Source organism: Budorcas taxicolor, chromosome 7, assembly GCF_023091745.1.
Source record: "Budorcas taxicolor isolate Tak-1 chromosome 7, Takin1.1, whole genome shotgun sequence".
NCBI classification, from domain to species: Eukaryota; Metazoa; Chordata; class Mammalia; order Artiodactyla; family Bovidae; genus Budorcas; species Budorcas taxicolor.
Window position 1 is genome coordinate 30,393,549 of NC_068916.1, and position 23,295 is coordinate 30,416,843.

Here is a 23,295-nt window from a genome sequence, read left to right on the forward strand (position 1 = left end):
AGTTCATGAGATCACTATGTTAGATGACAGAATGTCTTGCTGCAGCATTTGAAAATGTTACTGAGAGAGTGGTCGACTAAATCATGGAATATCCATTCTGTGGAATGTTACACATTTATATAAAAGAAATTTTATGTGCATGGATTTTTTGTTGAGTCTGAAGAGTGGAAAGGCATATTATTTCTTGAGATAGGAGTGAAATTAATTACTAGTACAGGGGCAGTTATTGAATTTTTCTTGGTAACTCTGTATAATTTGTATTTTATATAATTACTTTGTATACTTTATCATTCCTTTATAATTTCTTATATAATTTTATATAATTAACCATTTCTTAGATGCTACTCTTACCATTGCTCTTGTGGCAACTTACTGTGTTGACAGCAGACTCTTTCTTGCCCTTAACTTCTGTTATCTTATATTCAGCTAACCTCAGTCACTGGTTGGAACATGAGTGGTTATGGCTTATAACAGGAAGGGAAGTCATAGAAAAGTTTGTAAAGAGAACATGGACATTTCTAGATAATATGTGTCTCCAGAATCTGCAGTGTATGGCTATATCATGGGTACAGTCAAGGAAGGTTATAATCACAAATCAAAGTCATGTAAGTATATGTATTCCTAACATTAGAGATCTGGCTTGTTTCTTTCAAGCGAGAGCAAGAAAGTCAAATGGCTCGTCTTAAAAAACAGCAGGAAGAATTGGAACAGATGAGACTACGTTACCTGGCCGCTGAGGAAAAAGATACAGTAAAAACCGAGAGACAAGAATTGTTGGATATAAGAAATGAACTGAACAGGTATAATGATTAAAAAATTACTTTCTTTTCCATAGTAATATGGAACTCAAGTTCAAATAGTACTACTCAAGTTCAAATAGTACAACTTTTTATTTATTCATTGGTCCAGGGAGAGTACAACATCAAGTCTAAGAATAAGGGACATCATTTCTAAAGTGTAGCTAAGTTATATAATAGAAAATCTTTGCCAAAGACCATTACTCTCACATTTTTTTTTGCCATGAATGTAGCTCTGTTTAGCTTTTTTGTTTCCAAAGCATTAGTACTTTAAATTTTATTCCCGTGTGACTATTTCAGATTTATTGCAACTATTTCAAGGTAATTAATGATAATAAATTTAGTTATATAAAGTACAAATTTCACTATTGTTATATTATTTATATAAATAATAGATTAGCTCTTAATTATTGCCCTTATTGTGTATCAGCAGCTATTTTAAATATGCCTATCTCCACTGTTGTTGTTTTTTTTTTTTAAACTCTGCAAAGCAACTTTTTGAGGAAGATATAATTAATCCCATTTGGAGATGAGGAAACTGAGTTTTAAAGAGATTTAAGTACCCCTTCCAAGGTAGTAAAGCGTCTGCCTGTAATGTGGGAGACCCAGGTTCAATCCCTGGGTCGGGAAGATCCCCTGGAGAAGGAAATGGCAGCCCACTCCAGTATTCTTGCCTGGAGAATTCTGTGGATTGAGGAACCTTGTAGGCTACAGTCCACGGGGTCGCAGAGAGTCGGACATGACTGAGCGACTTGACTTCACTTTCCGAGGTCACACAGCTAGTAAGTCAGGGGGCCAGAGTTTAGATCTGATGCCAGAGGTGGTATTTGTAACGACTATGCAACACTGGGCTTCTCTGTAGCGTCAGGGTATGGTACTCCTAGTTACTATTTTAAGTATTTCGTGTTAGAAAAGTAATTGTTAGGAAGCAATATTAGAACAAATTAGTGTCTTTTTGGAGGAGAATGTAGGGGAAGACTTTTAAAGTTTATCATCAGGAGACTAGTATTTTGTTGCAGCGAAGCATACTGTCTTAGCTCAGCTGGCATAACAAAATACCATAGATTGGCTTTAACAACAGAAATTTAGGAGGCTAAAAATTCCAGCTCAAAGCACCAACACAGTTTCTGGTGAGGACTCTCTTCCTAGCTTTTAGACAGCTGCCTGACCACTTGTCCTCACAAGCTCTCCCATGTCTCCTGTAGGAAGTGCACAAATTGCATCATGATGGCCCCTGGCTCATGATGTCATCTAAGCCTAATTCTCTTTCAAAGGCTCCATCACCAGACACCATCGCACTGGGGGTTGCCTCATATTCATTCAACATATGAATGTGGGGAAGACACAATTCAGGACATAGGACATACATTGACAGACTACCCCATGATACATCCCTACACAAACTAGGGAAACTCAGTCACTGTATCCGGTGGGTTTGGAGCTGAATTACACAAATGCATTTAGAATAGAATATTAATGTATAAATATCAGTTGGAAAAACGTCAAGGTCTTTAGTGCATGTTACAGGGCTCAGTTCACTCTGTTAGTCTCTTAATTCAGCAAATACTTATTTGGTGTCAACTGTGTTACAGATCTGGAAGATGTTATGAATTAATTTTAAGATGCCCCTTGCTTCCAAAATTTTGCTATTGTATATAGCAGTTTAGCAAATACATATTAAGCCACTACTCTTTGCTCAGTACTGTTTTGGTGATTTAAATGAAGATAGCCATGTTCCTGTCATATGTGTAGGTCATACGAAATTAAATCTTATTATTAATCATCCCCATGTATTGCTCCATTTTACCAGTGTCCCGTTAATCACTTGATTTCCTCCTGAGTCCCAAAGCACAGGGCCCTATTTTTCCTTTCTTAGAACAGATTGGAGGTATTTGGTGTCCTGTTTGGACTGTACACCTCAGTTTCTTTTTCTTTTGTGAGGGATCTTAGGAGTCAGTTCAGGTTTCAGAGTCATATGAACAAACAAAACTGTGTGCTACCACTGATCCTGCACCCTTTCTGGCATCCTGCAGAACTCTTCCTGGCTCTTCCTCTCCCCCACACCATACGTAATTTCAGAACTGGTTCTCATTGGCTTACTTACGGTGAAGGCTATCTAGAAGCAGGAACTTAGATTCAATTGTTTTTTATCTTCTTTATAAAGACAAAAGTCAGGAGTAGTTGCAAATTAAAATATTTTAACTTGAAGCTATCCATACAAACTCTTAAAAGGTGCACACCCTAGATTCGAGCATTCACATCTAAAGAATACCACTTTCTACAAATAATATTTATATAAGCTCCATAATAACAGAAACTTTTCTTGATTTGACACAGTATCCCCCAAACCTAGCACCTTTTGGTATGAGTAAATATTTGTGGGATAAAGTTAGAAGAAAATTATGTTCAAGAAACAATAACAAGGGCTTAATAACAACCTAAATATCAATAATAATAATATAAGAAAATATTCTTTATATTAATAGTGAAAATATATTGATAATTGTACAGAATTACATATATTCATTTGCTTTTTAGAAAACTGAAATGCATGCATTTTTTAATTGAGAAGAGATATAGAAAATTACTTAGATTGCTTACCTCTGGTTAAGATGATGATTTTTTTCCTGCATATTCCCAAAATTTCTAGTTTTCATGTATTTTATGCAAGAATTGGTTTTTAAAACTGTTTTTTATAAGTGTGCTAACTCTAGCTAGCCAAGTAGATTTTTCTTTTCTTCCTGAAAATATTACTGAAAATGTATTTTACCATTGAGTCATTCTGTTGTTAAGTGGCGGTGTTAACTGAAAACCAGAACAGTGTGTGTAGCCTGCTCGAGTGGCCTGTGTTCTTGACTTCTCAGGTTAAGGCAACAAGAACAAAAACAGTACCCAGATTCCAGAGAGATTGCGAGTGGAAAAATGGATGGCCCCCATGGCAGTGCATTGGAAGAAGGTTTGGATGATTATTTGACTCGCCTAATAGAAGAAAGGGATACTTTGATGAGGACGGGTGTGTATAATCACGAGGATCGAATAATAAGTGAACTCGACCGACAGATCAGAGAGGTTTTGGCAAAAAACAATGCCAGTAACTAGTAACATTTTGAAAAACTTTGCCTGAGACTCCGGGTCTAAATTTTAATTGTAAAACCCTCAAAAGAAGGGAAATGGCTGTTTTAAAATGCAGTTTTCAATTTTTTATAAGCAGAATTTTGTACGTTATTGTATAGTATTTATTTGGTTTTATTTGCTGTGTGCTACCTCTCCCACCCTGGTTTATGTATAATTGTATTTTATATGCTCATTTTTTAAAGATGTCAGTGTTTATCATTTCATGGCTAACTTTCAAAACAGCTTTTCTCTAAATTTGTTCTGAGAAATGACTATACTAATTTCCAGTTACATAATTTTTTATGTTGAGCCAAAAGAATGTATGTTGCACTTTAAAAATGCTGTTCATTTGAGGAGATATCTTAAAAGTTGATACCACTTAAAATCCAACTAGTTTTATTTAATTCATTTTAGATTACCTTTTTTTAACTTGAAACATTTGCAGGGAAGTCATATGTGATCTGTTGAGTGACAAATTAGTCATTTATTTAAAATAAAGTTAGTGCAGATTAAACGTGTTTCGATAGCTGTTAAATTTTCAAGCTTTAAAGAATATGAAGTAATAGCTTAATAAGTCTTCTCTGTCAGTCTCCTGCTCAAGATTGCATTTTTTTCTTTTGTTGGAAAGAGATTTCATTGTCCAGTAATAGTAATACTAGTTGTTAACATAAACCCTCTGTAATAAAGCATGAAAGCAGACGTATAAACGCTTCAGCTAAGAAAGTATAGTGGAAACCTATTTTTGATTTTCCCTAGTTTTAATCAATCTTTTACAAAAGTACATGAGACTAAGTCATCGTATTGGTGTAGTGCCATGTCAATATAAATTTTTAAGGATTCCTTATGTAAAGTTGTTCAGAGCAAACATTTGCCCTCAGAGCAACACTTTCCACTTCCTTTTACCAGGTACTGAAAAGGTTTAATGAGCAAATTCACAGATTAGGTCAGCTTTACAATAGACGTAGTTAAAAATTTCTTATTCCCAAATATAATAAATTTAAGTATATACTTTAGGAAGTATATACTATTTACTGAAAACTTCCACAAAAGCAGAATAGGCTATTTTCTGTTGTTTTCAAGGAGGTGTATTTCTTGTTTGGGAAATTAAAGTCCCTCCATGCTTTATATTTTCTTTTTTTCCCTTTTTACCAAGTGTTAATCCCCAAACAACCCAACAGTAAATACAGAAATTACTGAATGAGAGAATAATGAATATGAGAATTATAGAAAGAATGTGAAATATTAATTATGGCTAAACATTTTCTCTCATTGATTTTTGTGCCACATGAAAAGAAGTATTCTTTTTGTTTGGGAAGGTCTCGGGTAAAATATTGTGACTGTGCCTTCAGCTGCCTTGTGTGCTGCATGTGATGTTTTCAAACACTAGAGGGGGCCTTAGATTTAAAGAAACAAAAGGGACAGTTCTAAAATGGATGTGTGGTTTGCCTTTTCTAATCTTTTGGCTGTGTATTTTATCAAATAAAAATCAAAATTGTATACATCTTTGAGTTTCTGAGCAGTCTATTACTTTTTTGTTAAATTGGGCTAGTGCTTGTCACTTCCTGTATCAAGTAACTAACTTTGTATTTTTGGTGTTTAAATGTTTACATTGCAGATACCTTTATATGTTCTAAAATTGATTGGGAGAGTCTGAAACTTCTTTAACACCTTTTTGTGGTCCTTCAGCACCAGACATTTCATTTGTCAGTGACATTTAATGTGTTTACACTGACTGCTCTGCTGGATTGTCATCGGTGCCTGGGGTTTGAGTATGACCACAGTAGACATAAATGAATGAGAAAAGGAGTAGGTGAGAGGATGAGAAGTTTCCTCAGTACTATACGCAATAGCAGACCTTTCATCAGATACTTTCATATGAAACAAAATTTACCTTTAAAATGTGTGTGATTCCTTTTCATGAAGAAAGCCTAGTATCCATGCCTAAGGCCAGCACATACTGCAGGGGAGGTGAATCACATCTTCCGGGTACGTGTGGTGCCATGTTTGTGTAAGTTGGAAGAGTTCCTTTACAGGTATAACCCAGTGATTTCTACATAGACCTGGGATCCTGTTGCTTTCAGCAGCAGTGGAGTTTTCGGTAGGATTTAAGGATGTGTAAAGGCACTGCATGAACAGCTTAAGAGTACAGCAGGTGAGTCTGACCAGATGACTTTCTCATCCACCTACCTGTCCAGTTACTTCCCAGCCTGAATCCTCAGATCACCTCAGTACATACTGCTTGTCCTCAGCCACCTCAGAATGGACCACCTGACCTGGTTCTTGCAGCCTATAAAAGATTCCTTTCCTCTGGTAGCTATGTATGGACTTTTAAAAATTTGGCCTCTCACTACCCTTGTGTCTGGCTTGACTGAATAGCTAACCTGACATTTTTATTGATAGAATTCACATACCATAGGATTCACCATTTTGATGCACTTCAGTGGTTTTTAGTATATTCACCTGGTTGCACAGTCATCATTACTACCTAACATCTTCCCCCAAAGAAGCAGCGTACTCATTAGTAATCATTACCCCTTTACATCTCCCCCCAGCCCTTGGCAGCCACTAATCTACTTTCTGTCTCTCTGGATTTGCCTATTTGGGATATTTCATTTAAATGAAATGCTAAATTTGATACTAAAATTGGAACCCTGAAATATTTTTCTTGTGCCCAGTTGCTATGGTATATAGCATTTTTGTTGTTGTTCAGTCACTAAGGCATGTCCAACTCTGTGACCCCATGAATTACAGCATGCCAGGCTTCCCTGTCCTTTACTATCTCCCAGAATTTGCTCAAATTCTTGTCCATTGAGTCAGTAATGTTATATATATTTACATACATATATATATATATAATAACTTTATTTGGGCCTTCTGCATCTCATCATTTAACATCTGATAAAATGCTATATATATATATAGAGAGAGATACAGAAGGCCCAAATAAGGGTATAACATTTATCAATCAGTTAATATAGCTCAGCTGTGTTATTATCCATTCCTTAGTAAAGCAGTCACCAGAAATAGTGAAAGGTAGATAATGTTCTGCTGTGACACCTCTGAGTAGTCCTGTGGTGCTGGAAATGCATTACTGATACAAGGCATGTGAAATGCCACTGATATCCTATCCAAATTGCACACTTTCCAAATTAGCACAGCCACTATGGAGAACAGCATGGAGGTTCCTTAAAAACTGAAGGCAGAGCTACCATATGACCCTTCAATCCCACTCCTGGGCATATATCCAGAAAAAAACATGATCCAAAAGCCATATGTCCATCGCAGCACTGTTTACAAGAGCCAAGACGTGCAAGCAACATTAGGGCCATTGACAGGGGGATGGACGAAGAAGATGGAGTACACGGGTACATATATACAATAGAGTCTTTCTCCGCCATCAGAAAGAATGAAATGCCATTTGGAGCACATGGATGGACCTAGAGAGTATTGAGTGAAGTCAGTCAGACAGAGAAGGAGAAATACCATATGACACCCCACATATGTGGAATCTAAAAAGAAATGACACAGATGAACTTACTTACAAAACAGAAACTCAGAAAGTGAACTTATGGTTGCTGGGGGAAAGGGGTAGTTAGGGAGTTTGGGATGGTCATGTGTACACTGCTGTATTTAAAATGGACCTCCTGTATAGTATGTGGAACTCTGCTCAGTGTTACATGTCAGCCTGGATGGGAGGGGTGTTTGGGGGAGAATGGATACACGAGTATGTATGGCTGAGTCCCTTTGCTGTTCATCTGAAGCTATTACAACATTGTTAATTGGGTATATCCCAATAAAAAATTTAAAAAAAATCAAAAGAAAAATCACACACTTTCCCACGTGATTCCTAGAGTGTGAATAAGGAGAAGTATGGTTAATTAGAATATAAGGTCCATGAAGACAGAGGTAAGGTCTGTCTGCCAGTTGCCTGCCCCATGCAGCCACTCAGGAGTTGCTGCATTCATGAAGAAATACATGAAGAAACAAATAGTTTATGGTCTGCCAGTCAAAATAGACATAAAAATGAACGATGACTGAGGTACAGGGAGAATAGGCTTTCCTGGCTTCATTGCCCAGCCCCTGCTGAAACTGAGGGATTTGTTTGTTGGATTGTTGGGCTTTTTAAAAGGATGCTTCAACTACACAGACAAAAGGTAGAACAGAGGTTACCTAAGGGATGGGGTGCAGGAATGGGGGAGCTATATGTTGAGTAGGTACAGAGTTTCTGCTTAGGATAATGATTGCATAAATCACTGCATGGCATTGTGAATATATTGCTATGTAATACCACTGGATTATATACTTAAAACTTAAATTTTTCTTTTATATATTAATATATTTACTACAATTAAAAAATGTTTGCTTCAAATCTGTCTACCCAGTGTTTAAATGCTAAAAGGTTTTTGCACAAGAGTCTCCCGGCAAGCCATTGTTAAAACACTTATCTTCATTCCTAGGAATGCATCAGATTCTTCGTTATATATTTATAGTATCTTTGTTAGCAAAATATGAAATTTGTGGAAATTAATGGTTACATTTTCATCCCAACTTCTAAAGGTAAAATTGGAGCATCCTTGAAACTTGGAATTATAATGCCTTCACGAGTTATAAAATTAAGGTCTTATTATCCTTTTAAGAAAGAAAAATGACAAAATCAAAACAATGCTGGTTATGTAATTTAGCAGATAGTCCAGACCATGGACAGACATAAATTTGAGTCATAATTTTTCACAATGTATTACTGCTGCTACTGCTGCTAAGTCACTTCAGTCGTGTCCAACTCTGTGCGACCCCATAGATGGCAGCCCACCAGGCTCCCCCGTCTCTGGGATTCTCCAGGCAAGAACACTGGAGTGGGTTGCCATTTCCTTCTCCAACGCATGAAAGTGAAAAGTGAAAGGGAAGTTGCTCAGTGGTATCCAACTCTTAGCGACCCCATGGACTGCAGCCTACCAGGCTCCTTCGTTCATAGGATTTTCCAGGCAAGAGTACTGGAGTGGGGTGCCATTGCCTTCTCCTCACAATGAATTACTAGTTTCTTAAATTGGGCTTAATATCTTTCTGTTTGAGGTAGTCTGATGGTTGGTTGGTTGTCTTATTAACTGACAAAATGGTTTGCGTGGGAGTAAGTGCTGAATAAAGTCTAGGTGGATAATTTTTAACATGATATAACTTGAAAATCCATCTTTGATGTTTGGGTTTTGGCAACTGGGACAGAGGCCTGGGAGCCCAGACTTTGCAGCCTGCAGTTCTTTTGTCACCTGCCCTAGAGCATAGTCTTTACGCTGCTTCCTATCCACTGGGCTCTGCTTCTGTGACTTGGCAGACAAGGATGCAACTCCTCCATTCTGGTGTAAATGTGGAAATACCAACAGAATTGTTTAAGCACCTACATTTTTCACTGAAACCAAAAGAATTAGAGTGGTCACTGATTTTGTTATATAACCTCTATTTGGCATCAAATTAGAATCCACTATTGTTAGGAATGTAACTGTAGAAAGGCTGCTATATACTTAAATCTCATTTTATTTGCTTCTCTGGGGGTTGTCTTCATGTTTTCATTAGGAATGTTTTTACAGATGTAGGCTCTTCAGATATAAAGTTGCTGAAATAGAGACTCAGAAGTTTAGCTTTCAAATTGAAAGGGGGTGGAAATCTGTTTAGAAAGATTAATTTATAGATAAATAATTTACTGACTCTGATACGTTAATGTACAATAATCCCGAGAGGCTTTTAAAGATGTAGTCATTATATTCTTAGGGTTTCTAGGAATGTTAAACCTGTCATTCATAATAAGAGAGAACTAAAATAGGGCCCATTTATAATTTCTTCTTGGAAACATTTCATCCACAAATTCATAGACAAATATTTTTTCTTTTCCAAATAGCTTATCTAATAGTTGGACAGCATAACCCTTTTTTCGATTAACATGTTAACTAGTCAAAAGCCTGCAGACACATTGGATGAGTGCTGAATTTTCCTCAATATTGCAGATTAAAACTTGGCCAGAACAAATAAAATATTACCACAAGAATCCTACTTTGACATTGTTGTAAATTTTAGTGAATGCCAACCCGATAGTGAGAGGGTCCGTGCCTAGTAGGTTTGCTCAGTCTTTTAGCAGATTCTCATATTAATGAGTAGATGGAGCAAGACTAAAAGCATTAAAGCACTGGCTTCATGTGTATGACTTCTTTCTGAGGCTGAAAAACTGAGAAAGATTTGGTCACTAAAATTTCCATCTGTTTTCTGGAGAGAAACGCTGAATTTCAAGCAAGGCTATTATTGAGTTACTCGAGTTCAGTTCAGATTGTGTGCAAAGATGCCCTGAAGATGGGATGTCAGATCAGGAACTCGAGGCATTAATATTCAGCATGTATCTTGAGTCATTCTATTTAGATTGGATAAGATAGGAAAAAAGAAAAAGCACTAAGTCGTGTCCAACTCTTGCGATCCCATGAACTGTAGACTGCCAGGCTCCTCTGTCCATTGGATTCTCCAAGCAAGAATACTGGAGTGGGTTGCCATTTCCTTCTCCAGGGGAACTTCCTGACCCAGGAATTAAACCCAGGTCTCCCGCATTGCAAGCAGATGCTTTACCAACTGAGCTACGCAGGAAAGCAGACTGGTTTAGTGGCCTGGTTGTTGCCTCAAGGAAAGAACTTTCAATTTCTGACTTAGCTTCATTGTTGGCAGATGAGAGTAATGGTCTTCTCTCGGTTTCTGGCAGAAGTTTATTTAGGTAACCAAGCAAAATTTGTAAAATTTGCACAAAGAAAATAAAGGTACCAAATAGGGAAGCTTTATAGTCTTCAGAAGTGATTTAAGCCAACAGATTTTTTTCGCCAATAAAAGGTGAAACAGCCAGCCCGTATTTGATCACTTCTTTGTCTGTTATTCTCCCTATAAATGTGTGTTTATCAGGAGTAAATGACACACAAAATTTGCCTCTAAAAGATTCCTTAAAAACTCCCCGGAAAAGAAAAGGAAGAAAGAAAAAAAGGAAAGAGTGGATGGACGAACTCACACCTCAGTTTTCCTTTGGTCTACCTTTTCTTTTTGTATCCAAGGTCTATAAAATAGGTGTTTTCAGTGGTTCAATCATTCTTGATTCCTTTTCACCTGAACCTCAGTGTTACTTCCAGATCTATCTGAATGCATTTATGAATCCAGCAGTATACATATGTTTGAGAAACAACTGTCAACCTAGTATATTCTGGCATGAATCCAAACTTAAAATTTGGAACATATATGAGATAGTCTTTAATGCTTCCTTCCATGTGTGTACTTATTTGGCAATTGCCAGTGGCATGCCAGTCTACCAAAGGAGAGAATAATCTGCCCGTCCCACTGAAATAAAAAAATTATACAATTGTATACATATATATAAGATTTTATAAAATTTTATATATTTATAATTATATATAATTATATAATTTAATATATACATATATACAAGTGCTTTATGTAATACACAGTTCTACATGACAGTTGACCCTTGAACAATGCATGTGTTAAGAGTGCCAACACTGGCAGTGAAAACTCCACCTGTCACTTTACAGTTGGCTCTCCTATCTGTGGTTTTGCATGTGCAGATTTAACCACAGTTCCCATAGCTCTACAGTACATATTTATATGCATGGGCCCATATAGTTCAAGTCCGTGGTGTTCAATGTCAACCTATGGTTATATGTCAAGTATACCTATTGTTCTTGCATGACTCAATGAAGCTATGAGCCATGCCATGCTGGCCACCCAAGATGAACGGGTCATAGTGAAGAGGTCTGACAAAACATGGTCCACTGGGGACAGAAATGGCAACCCACTCCAGTATTCTTGTCTAAAGAACTCCATGGACAATATTGAAAACGCAAAAAGATGTGACATGACACCAGAAGATAAGTGGCCCCAGATCAGAAAGTGTGCAATATGCTACTGGGGAAGAACGGAGGGCAATTATTAACATCTCCAGTAAGAATGAAGTGGCTAGGCCAAAGCGGGAACAACACTTAGCTGTGACTGTGTCTGGTGCTGAAAGTAAAGTCTGATGCTATGAAGAACAATATTGCATAAGAAGCTGGAATGTCAGGTCCATGAATCAAGGTAAATTAGACATGGTCAAGCAGGAGATGGCAAGAGTGAACCAACATTTTAGGAATCAGTGAACTAAAATGGATGGAAATCGGTGAATTTAATTCAGATGACCATAATATCTACTACTATGGGCAAGAATCCCTTAGAAGAAATGGAGTAGCCATGATAGTCAACAGAGTCTGAAGTGAAGAACCTGGGCACAATCTCAAAAATGAGCCATTCAGCATCACAGGAATCCAAGTGTATGCCAACCACTGATGCCAAAGAAGCTGGAGTTGACCAGTTTTGTGAAGACCTACAAGACTTCCTAGAACTAAAAACAACGAAATGTCATTTTTATCACAGGGGACTAGAATGCAAAAGTAGGAAGTCAAGAGATACCTGGAGTAATAGGTAAGTTTGGCCTTGGAGTACAAAATGAAGCAGGGTGAAGGCTAACAGAGCTTTATCAAGAGAACACACTGGTCATAGCAAACGCCATATCCAATGCAAGAGATGTTGGATGGACATCACCACGTGGTCAGTATACATGGACATCTCCACGTTGTCAATACCAAAATCAGATTATGTTCTTTGTAGTCAAAGATGGAGAAGCTCTGTACAGTCACTGAAAATAAGACCTAGAACTGACTGTGACTCAGATTTTGAGCTCCTTATTGAAAAATTTAGGCTTAAATTAAATAAAGTAGGGAAAACCACTAGGCCATTCAGGTATGACCTAAATCAAATCCCTTACAATTATTTAGTGGAAGTGACAAATTCAAGAGATTAAATCTGGTAGACAGAGTACCCGAAGAACTATGGACAGTGATTCATAACATTGTATAGGAAATAGTGACAAAACCATCTCCAAGAGAAAGAAATGCAAGAAGGCAAATTAGTTGTCTGAGGAGGCCTTACAAATAGCTGAGGAAAGAAGCAAAAGGCAAAGGAGAAAGGGAAAGTGAATGCACAGTTCCAGAGAATAGTAAGGAGAGATAAGAAGGCCTTCTTAAATGAACAGTGCTAAGAAACTGGACAACAATAGAATGGGTAAGACTAGAGATCTCTTTAAGAAAATTGGGGATAAAGGGAACATTTCCTGCAAGGATAGGCAAGACATCCGGGAGTGTGAGGTCAAGTGGGCCTTAGAAAGCATTTCTGTACAAATCTAGTGGAGGTGATGGAACTCCAGTAGAGCTATTTAAAATCCTAAAAGATGATGCTGTTAAAATGCTACAAACAAAACTCGCACAACTCAATACCAGAAAAACAACCCAATCAAAAAGTGGAAAAAACATAAACAGACATTTCTCCAAAGAAGACATGTAGACGGTTAATAAACATATGAAGAGATACTCAACATCATTCATTATTAGAGAACTGCAAATCAAAACTACAGTGAGATATCACCTCACACCAGACAAAATGGCCATAATCAAAATATCCACAAACAACAAATGCTGGAGAGGGTGTGCAGAAAGGGGAAACCTCCTACACTGCTGGTGGGAATGTAAATTGATGTAGCCACTATGGAAGACAGTACGGAGACTACTTTAAAAAACTAGGAATAAAACTACCACCAGTTCTGTTCAGTTCAGTTGCTCAGTCATGTCCGACTCTTTGCGACCCCATGGACTGTAGCACACCAGGCTTCCCTGTCCATCACCTACTCCTGGAGTTTACTCAAACTCATGTCCATTGAGTCGGTAATGCCATCCAACCATCTCATCCTCTGTCTTCCCCTTCTCCTCTCGCCTTCAATCTTCCCCAGCATCAGGGTATTTTCAAAAGAGTCAGTTCTTCACATCAGGTGGCCAAAGTATTGCAGTTTCAGCTTCAACATCAGTCTTTCCAGTGAACACCCAGGACTGATCTCCTTCAGAATGGACTGGTTGGATCTCCTTGCAGTCCAAGGGACTCTCAAGAGTCTTCTGCAACACTACAGTTCAAAAGCATCAATTCTTCAGCGCTCAGCTTTCTTCACAGTCCAACTCTCACATCCATACATGACTAGTGGAAAAACCACAGCCTTGACCAGACAGACCTTTGTTGGCAAAGTAATGTCTCTGCTCTTTAATATGCTGTCTAGGTTGATGACCCAGCAATACCACTTCTAGGTGTATACCCTGAGGAAACCAAAATTGAAAAAGACACATGTACCCCAACGTTCATTGCAGCACTATTTACAACAGCTAGGACATGGAAGGAAACTAGAGGTTCAACAACAGATGAATGGAAAAGAAGCTGTGGTATATATATACAGTGGAAACTACTCAGCCATAAGAAGGAACACATAGAGTCCATTGTAATGATGTGGATAACCTAGAGCCTATTATACAGAGTCAAGTCAGAAAGAGAAAAACAAATATTGTACATTAACACATATAAATGGAATCTAGAAGGATGGTACTGATGAACATGTTTGCAGAGCAGCAGTAGAGAAGCAGACACAGAGAACAGACTTATGGACAAGGGTCGGGGAGAAGAGGGAGAGGGTGAGATGAATGGAGAGAGTACCACGGATGCATCAGTTCAGTTCTGTCGCTCAGTCGTGTCCGACTCTTTGCGACCCCATGAATCGCAGCACACCAGGCCTCCCTGTCCATGACCAACTCCCGGAGTTCACTCAGACTCACGTCCATCGAGTCAGTGATGCCATCCAGCCGTCTCATCCTCTGTCGTCCCCTTCTCCTCCTGCCCCCAATCCCTCCCAGCATCAGGGTCTTTTCCAATGACTCAACAGTCACATGAGGTGGCCAAAGTACTGGACCTTCAGCTTTAGCATCAGTCCTTCCAATGAACACCCAGGACTGATCTCCTTTAGAATGGACTGGTTGGATCTCCTTGCAGTCCAAGGGACTCTCAAGAGTCTTCTCCAACACCACAGTTCAAAAGCATCAATTCTTCTGCACTCAGATTTCTTCACAGTCCAACTCTCACATCCATACATGACCACAGGAAAAACCATAGCCTTGGCTAGACAGACCTTTGTTGGCAAAGTAATGTCTCTGCTTTTCAATATGCTATCTAGGTTGGTCATAACTTTCCATCCAAGGAGTAAGTGTCTTTTAATTTCATGACTGCAATCACCATCTGCAGTGATTTTGGAACCCAAAAAAATAAAGTCTGACACTGTTTCCACTGTTTCCCCATCTATTTCCCATGAAGTGATGGGACCGGATGCCATGACCTTAGTTTTCTGAATGTTGAGCTTTAAGCTAACTTTTTCACTCTCCTCTTTTACTCTCATCAAGAGGCTTTTTAGTTCCTCTTCACTTTCTGCCATAAGGGTGGTGACATCTGCATATCTGATGTTATTGATATTTCTCCTGGCAATCTTGATTTCAGCTTGTGTTTCTTGCAGCCCACCATTTTTCATGATGTACTCTGCATATAAGTTAAACAAGCAGGGTGACAATATAGAGCCTTGATGTACTCCTTTTCCTATTTGGAACCAGTCTGTTGTTCCATGTCCAGTTCTAACTGTTGCTTCCTGACCTGCATATAGTTTCTCAAGAGGCAGGTCAGGTGGTCTGGTATTCCCATCTCTTTCAGAATTTTCCACAGTTTATTGTGATCCATACAGTCAAAGACTTTGGCATAGTCAATAAAGCAGAAATAGATGTTTTTCTGGAACTCTCTTGCTTTTTCCATGATCCAGCAGATGTTGGCAATTTGATCTCTGGTTCCTCTGCCTTTTCTAAAACCAGCTTGAACATCTGGAAGTTCACCATTCACATATTGCTGAAGCGTGGCTTGGAGAATTTCCAGCATTACTTTACTAGCATGTGAGATGAGTGCAATTGTCTGGTAGTTTGAGCATTCTTTGGCATTGCCTTTCTTTGGGATTGGAATGAAAACTGACCTTTTCCAGCCCTGCGCCCACTGCTGAGTATTCCAAATTTACTGGCATATTGAGTGCAGCACTTTCACAGCACCATCTTTCAGGATTTGAAGTAGCTCTACTGGAGTTCCATCACCTCTACTAGCTTTGTTCATAGTGATGCTTTCTAAGGCCCACTTGACTTCACATTCCAGAACTCTAGGTGAGTGATCACACCATCGTGATTATCTTGGTCATGAAGATCTTTTTTGTACAGTTCTTCTGTGTATTCTTGCCACCTCTTCTTAATATCTTCTGCTTCTGTTAGGTCCAGACCATTTCTGTCCTTTATTGAGCCCATCTTTGCATGAAATATTCCCTTGGTATCTCTAATTTTCTTGAAGGGATCTCTAGTCTTTCCCATTCTGTTCTTTTCCTCTATTTCTTTGCATTGAGTGCTGAAGAAGGCTTTCTTATCTCTTCTTGCTATTCTTTGGAACTCTGCATTCAGATGCTTATATCTTTCCTTTTCTCCTTTGCTTTTCACTTCTCTTCTTTTCACAGCTATTTGTAAGGCCTCCCCAGACAGCCATTTTGCTTTTTTGCATTTCTTTTCCATGGGGATGGTCTTGATCCCTGTCTCCTGTACAAGGTCACGAACCTCTGTCCATAGTTCATCAGGCACTCTATCTATCAGATCTAGGCCCTTAAATCTATTTCTCACTTCCACTGTATAATCATAAGGGATTTGATTTAGGTCATACCTGAATGGTCTAGTGGTTTTCCCTACTTTCTTGGATTTAAGTCTGAATTTGGCAATAAGGAGTTCATGATCTGAGCCACAGTCAGCTCCTGGTCTTGTTTTTGCTGACTGTATAGAGCTTCTCCATCTTTGGCTGCAAAGAATATAATCAATCTGATTTTGGTGTTGACCATCTGGTGATGTCTATGTGTAGAGTCTTCTCTTGTGTTGTTGGAAGAGGGTGTTTGTTATGACCAGTGCATTCTCTTGGCAAAACTCTATTAGCCTTTGCCCTGTTTCTTTCCATACCTGCTTTTGCATTCCAGTCCCCTATAATGAAAAGGACATCTTTTTTTGGTGTTAGTTCTAAAAGGTCTTGTAGGTCTTCAAAGAACTGTTCAACTTCAGCTTCTTCAGCATTACTGGTTGGGGCATAGACTTGGATTACTGTGATATTGAATGGTTTGCCTTGGAAACGAACAGAGATCATTCTGTCATTTTTGAGATCACATCCAAGTACTGCATTTCAGACTCTTTTGTTGACCATGATGGCTGCTCCATTTCTTCTAAGGGATTCCTGCCTGCAGTAGTAGATATAATGGTCATATGAGTTAAATTCACCCATTCCAGTCCATTTTAGTTCGCTGATTCCTAGAATGTCGATGTTCACTCTTGCCATCTCCTGTTTGCCTACTTCCAATTTGCCTTGATTCATGGACCTAACATTCCAGGTTCCTATGCAATAGGATGCAATATTGCATCAAGCATCAGACCTTGCTTCTATCACCAGTCACATCCACAGCTGAGTATTGTTTTTGCTTTGGCTCCATCCCTTCATTCTTTCTGGAGTTATTTCTCCACTGATCTCCAGTAGTATATTGGGCACCTACTGACCTGGGGAGTTCATCTTTCAGTATCCTATCATTTTGCCTTTTCATACTGTTCATGGGGTTCTCAAGGCAAGAATACTGAAGTGGTTTGCCATTCCCTTCTCCAGTGGACCACATTCTCTCCACCATGACCCGCCCGTCGTGGGTGGCCCCACACGGCATGGCTTAGTTTCATTGAGTTAGAGAAGGCTGTCGTCCATGTGATTAGATTGACTAGTTTTCTGTGATTATGGTTTCAGTGCGTCTGCCCTCTGATGCCCTCTCGCAACACCTACCATCTTACTTGGGTTTCTCTTACCTTTGATGTGGGTTATCTCTTCACGGCTGCTCCAGCAAAGCATGGATGCATATACACCAACATATATAAATAGATAGCCTATGGGGATTTGCTGTATGACTCAGGGAACTCAAACTGGGGCTCTATAATAACCTAGAGGGTTGGGAATGGACAGGTGGTGGGAGGGAGTTTCAAGAGGGAGGGGGCACATGTATACCATGGTTATTTCAATTGAGGTATGATAGAAATCAAACCAATATTGTAAAAAAATCAATTAAAAATAAATATTAAAAATTTTTTTGTAAAATACTGCACTCAAAATGTCAGCAAATTTGGAAAACTCAGCAGTGGCCATGGGACTGGAAAAGATCAATTGTCATACCAATTCCAAAGAAAGGCAATGCCAAAGAATGCACAAACTACCATACAATTGTGTTCATTTCACATGTAGTAAGGGTATGCTCAAAATCCTTCAAGCTAGGCTCCAGCAGTATGTGAACCAAGAACTTCCAGACATGCTGGGTTTAGAAAAGTCAGAGGAACCCGAGATGAAATTGCCAACATTCTTTGGATCATGGAGAAAGCAAGGGAGTTCCAGACAAACATCTACCTCTGCTTCATTGACTATGCTAAAGCCTTTGTGTGCAGCACAACGAACTGTGGAAAACTCTTAAAGAGATGGGAGTACCAGTCCACCTTACCTGTCTCCTGAGAAACCTGTATGCGGGTCAAGAAGCAATAGTTAGAACCTTACATGGAACAACTGACTGGTTCAAAATTGGGAAAGGAGTATGACAAGGCTGGATATTGCCCTCTGCTTATTAAACTTGTATGCAGAGTACATCATGTGAAATGCCAGGCTGGATGAATCACAAGCTGGAATCAAGATTGCCAGAAGAAATATCAACAACCTTAGATACGCAGACGATACCATTCAAATGGCAGAAAGTGAAGAGGAACTAAAGAGCCTCTTGATGAGAGTGAAAGAGGAGAGTGAAAAAACTGGCTTAAAACTCAACATTTGAAAAACGAAGACCATGGCATCTGGTCCCATCACTTCACGGCAAATAGATGGGGAAAAACTGGAAGCAGTGACAGATTTTATTTTTTCGCACTCCAAAATCACTGCAGATGGTGACTGCAGCCCTGAAATTAAAGGACACCTGTTCCTTGGAAGGAAAGCTATGACAAACCTAGACAGCGTGTTAAAAAGCAGAGACATTACTTTGCCGACAAAGGTCTGCATAGTCAAGGCTGGTTTTTCCACTAGTCATGTACAGTTGAGAGAGCTGGACCATAAAAATGGCTGCACTCTGAAGAACTGATGCTTTTGAATTGTGGTGCTAGAGAAGACTCCTGAGTCTCCTGGAGAGCAAGGAGATCAACCCTGAATATTCACTGGAAAGACTGATGCTGAAGCTCCAATACTTTGGCCCCCTAATATGAAGAGCCAACTCACTGCAAAAAAAAATCCTGATGCTGGGAAAGATTGAAGGCAAAGGATAAGGGAGTGGCAAAGGATGAGATGGCTAGAGAGCATCACTGATTCAATGGACATGACTTAACTGAACAACAACACTGTTCTTCCTATTTTGTTATAATATATATATTATTCTGTTCATGATGATTAGTAGAAACTATTGGTGACAGTGGGCCTCCAATCCCCTGATGGAATCACCAGCAAAGAATGACCAAAATAGCATTTCTGCATTTTCCTTCTCCTCATCATTTATCTGCACTTCTCTGGTGGCTCAGCAGTAAAGAATCTGCCTGCCAATGCAGAAGATGCAAGTTGATCCCTGGATTGGGAAGATCTCTGGTGAAGGAAATGGCAACCCACTCCAGTGTTCTTCCCTGGGAAATCCCAGGGACTAAGGGGCCTGGTGGCTACAGTCCATGTGGTCCCAAGGAGTAGACACAACTTAGCCACCAAACAACAACAACATCCTTTATCCACACTCATTGTTCTATCATTTCTATGATAGAATCTGTTACTATAAAGTAGAGTGAACAAAAGTTTCCAAGCTCAGCTTTATTAAAAAAAGCTCTCCTCAAGCATGTTAATTATTTTATCTCACAAGACTTTTCCTCAAAGTTCACATGAGTATTCGGACATTAAATTTGATATTAAAAGGAGCATCAAATTTGTTTGAACCAGAGGAACAATTTACTTCAAAGTAGCTACTAGTCACACTGAAATTTCAGAGGTAGGTATGGGGGAGAATGAAAAAATTAAAACAATATGTGTATAAGCCTGTGCTCCCAAAAATTACCTTGCAAAGGGGATGAATATGTAGGCAACCAGAGCTGGAATCTAAGGTGGCCTTAAAATCCTTCAGTTCAGTTGCTCAGTTGTGTCTGACTCTTTGCGACCCCATAAATTGCAGCACGCCAGGCCTCCCTGTCCATCACCAACTCCCAGAGTTCACCCAAACTCATGTCCATCGAGTCAGTGATGCCATCCAGCTATCTCATCCTCTGTCGTCCCCTTCTCCTTCTGTCCCTAACCCCTCCCAGCATCAGAGTCTTTTCCAGTGAATCAACTCTTCGCACGAGGTGGCCAAAGTATTGGAGTTTCAGCTTTAGCATCATACCTTCCAAAGAGCAATTCCTTAGGGTCTTAAGTATTTCCATAGAATGTGGCAATAGACATTTTGGGGTACAAGTGATAGTAGTGGTCAAGTGAGAAAAAGCATTTGTCAAAATCCAGCATCCATTCCTAATAAACACTACTAGAAAACCAAGAATATAAGGGAACTTCTTCAACCTGATAAAGGGCTTCTACAAAGCCTTAGAGCTAGCATGCATGTGTGCATGCTAAGCTGCTTCAGTCATGTCCAACTCTGGATCCTATGAGCCGTAGCCTGCCAAGGTCCTCTGTCCACAGGATTCTCCAGGCAAGAATACTGAAATGGGTTACCATGCCCTCCTCCAGGGGATCTTCCCGACCCAGGGGTTGAACCTGCGTCTACTGTGGCTCCTGCATTGCAGGTGGATTCTTTACTGCTAAGCCACGTGGGATGCCCAGGGCTAACACACTTAAATGATAAAAGAGTGACTGCTTTCCGAAAAGATCAAGAGCAAAAAAAGCATCTCCTCTCACTATCTCTGTTCAATACCGTATGGAAGGTTCAAATACCACTGTATGGTATACCCAGTGAAGTAAGGCAGAAAAGAACAAGATAATAGAGTTGCAGATAAACAGCCTGAAGAACATATAACAAGTATGCAGCTATTCATGAATGAAAACAGCCCTGGTAGGACTCAAGAGTCCCATAAAAGCCTATAGCAAGACAGTGCAACCAAACTGGAGAATGAAGAACAAAAATGACTCCTTGTGAGATTAGCATAGTTCCTGTCTCAGCAGATGCACCTGCTTCCCAGATCCCAGCTACCACGGCTGCTGGACTTGTATGCACATCTCAGACAGCAGAGCAACCACCACTGTGGAAGCCAGTGCCCCAAACCCTGGAGCCACCATTTCTTTGTGATCATTCACACTCGAGCCCAACTTCACAGCTGTTCCATGGTACCTATGTATCAGACACCAGTGTCAGCTTAAACATGAGGGCACTCATGAGCTGGACATGGGTCCATAAGGGATACCCTCTCCCATGACATGCCCAGCAGAAAAGATCAGAGTTCCCCAGAAGCCTTTACCACCAAGACCCCATCAGACCCCACCACTGCTTCAGACAGCCACAATCCTGGGCCAATGAAGATGGCCCAGAAATCTTTGGGAACAGTGACTTCAGCTGGTGGACTTCCATGGAGCAGCACTATCAGGACCTAACTGGAGCCAAGGACGACCACATCCCACTCAGCCACTGCCCTTAGACCACCTGCTGATAACCTTCTCCTGCTAAAATCCGTCCATAAAGTCTGAAAGAGGTGACTGACCGATCAAATGCAGAGACATCAACAAAACACTACAAGAAAAGGTGAAAAATCAAGGTAAAATGACATGGCCAAATAAACAATAATTTTCCAGTAATCAACTCCAAAGAAATAAAAACTATGAGTTGATGGAAAATTGAAAATATTTGGTTTAAGGAAGACCAGTGAGCTATAAGAGACTACATATAGACAATAAGACTATGAAAATACATAAGCTAAGCAAGAAGATCAACAGAGAGAAATCATAAAATAGAACCAAACATTCTGGAGCTAAAGATTACAATAAATGGAATGAAAAAAATGCAAGTACATCTACAGACTTAATCATGCAGAAGAAAGAATTGGTGAACTTGAGAACAGGTCATTAGATATTATCCAGTCAGAGGAGAAGAAAGAATGAAAAGCAAAGGAAGCCCATGTGAATTATGGGATCACATTATGCAAAATAATATTCGTACTATGAGAGTACCAAAAGCAAAGAGAGAAAGGGGCAGAAAGCTTAAAGAAATAATGACTGGAGAGATAAAGATGATGGAGTAGGAGGATGCTAAGCTTGTCTCCCTCAGTGAACACATCAAAAATACATCTACATGTGGAACAATTCTCACTGAAAACAAACTGGAGACTGGCAGAAAAATTATAAAGGCTATAAAGAAAGATCCACAAAGAATGCCAGGTAGGAATAAAAGAGAGGTGATTATGTCAGGACCTGCACCCCTGGGAGGGGACACAGAAGGGGGATATTACTCCTGGAGGTGTTTCCTAGGGAGTAAGTGGTTCAAACCACACATTAGATATACCAGACTTTGGGTCCCATACAAGGAGGATGAGTCCTGCTGTAGGCTTGAAGTCCTGTTGTTGGCTTGAAGACCAATACAACTGGTGGGGGTGGGGGGCACTATGAGAACTTGGGCTCCACTTGTGAAGTTCACATACATGTTTCCTTGTTCCCCAATCAAGCCTGAGTCAGCAGATTGAGACTTCCCAGGACTCGGGCCAGTTTCCCATGACCACCCAACCATGTACCCTGGCCCATAATGAGGGCCCACTTTGACGCCTCTTGCTCTGTGGGGGAGCACCCCACTAGGATGAAGGCTGCTGCTGCTAGCAGGAATGTGCTGTTACGGAGGACAGAGCTGGCTTATACTTGGTACTACATCTGAATGGGGCAAGGGCAGCCCTTGCTGGCACTCTTAGAGGCAGCAGATCAGAAATGGTCCAAAACTCTGACTGGGTATATGGGACCACCACAGTACATGTCCTGGGCTGCACTGGGTGTCTGATCTGGCCTCTCCTGCTCCAACTGTGCTTCCATCTAGAGTCAACTGTGCTTCCATCTAGAGTGAAGCTTTCAATGCCGGGGACAATACAGAGCATACACTTAGAACAAAACCAGCTTGGATCTGAGCCTCAAGCCATCTTCTCTAGCACCTTGGGAACTGAACCCACCCCCAAAGGGGTGGTGTCAAGCACTGAACATAGAAGAAACCCCAGCTCACATGCGGCTCTGGCTCCAGCTCTCCCATCCCTGCTCCCTACTGCAGTGACAGCTGCCAGCATACCCTGGGGGGAGACATGACTCACGTTCTCCACCAAAAGCACTAGATACACACACAGACACAGCCATACAAAGACACCCTTCAAGACCAGGATGGGTAACTGCTTTACCCAACTTCAGA

The 23,295-nt window shown here is 39.9% G+C and overlaps 1 protein-coding gene across 1 annotated transcript in view; it reads left to right on the forward strand.

Moving 5' to 3' along the window:
- CEP120 (centrosomal protein 120) overlaps window positions 1-5,405 on the forward strand; it is an 84,272-nt gene extending 78,867 nt beyond the window's left edge. Inside the window, exons 19-20 of the mRNA XM_052643098.1 lie at window positions 655-800; window positions 3,662-5,405. Coding sequence (XP_052499058.1) covers window positions 655-800; window positions 3,662-3,896 — 381 coding nt within the window. The 3' untranslated portion in view covers window positions 3,897-5,405. The remainder of the gene's footprint in view (window positions 1-654; window positions 801-3,661) is intronic.
- The last annotated feature ends 17,890 nt before the right edge of the window (window positions 5,406-23,295 follow it).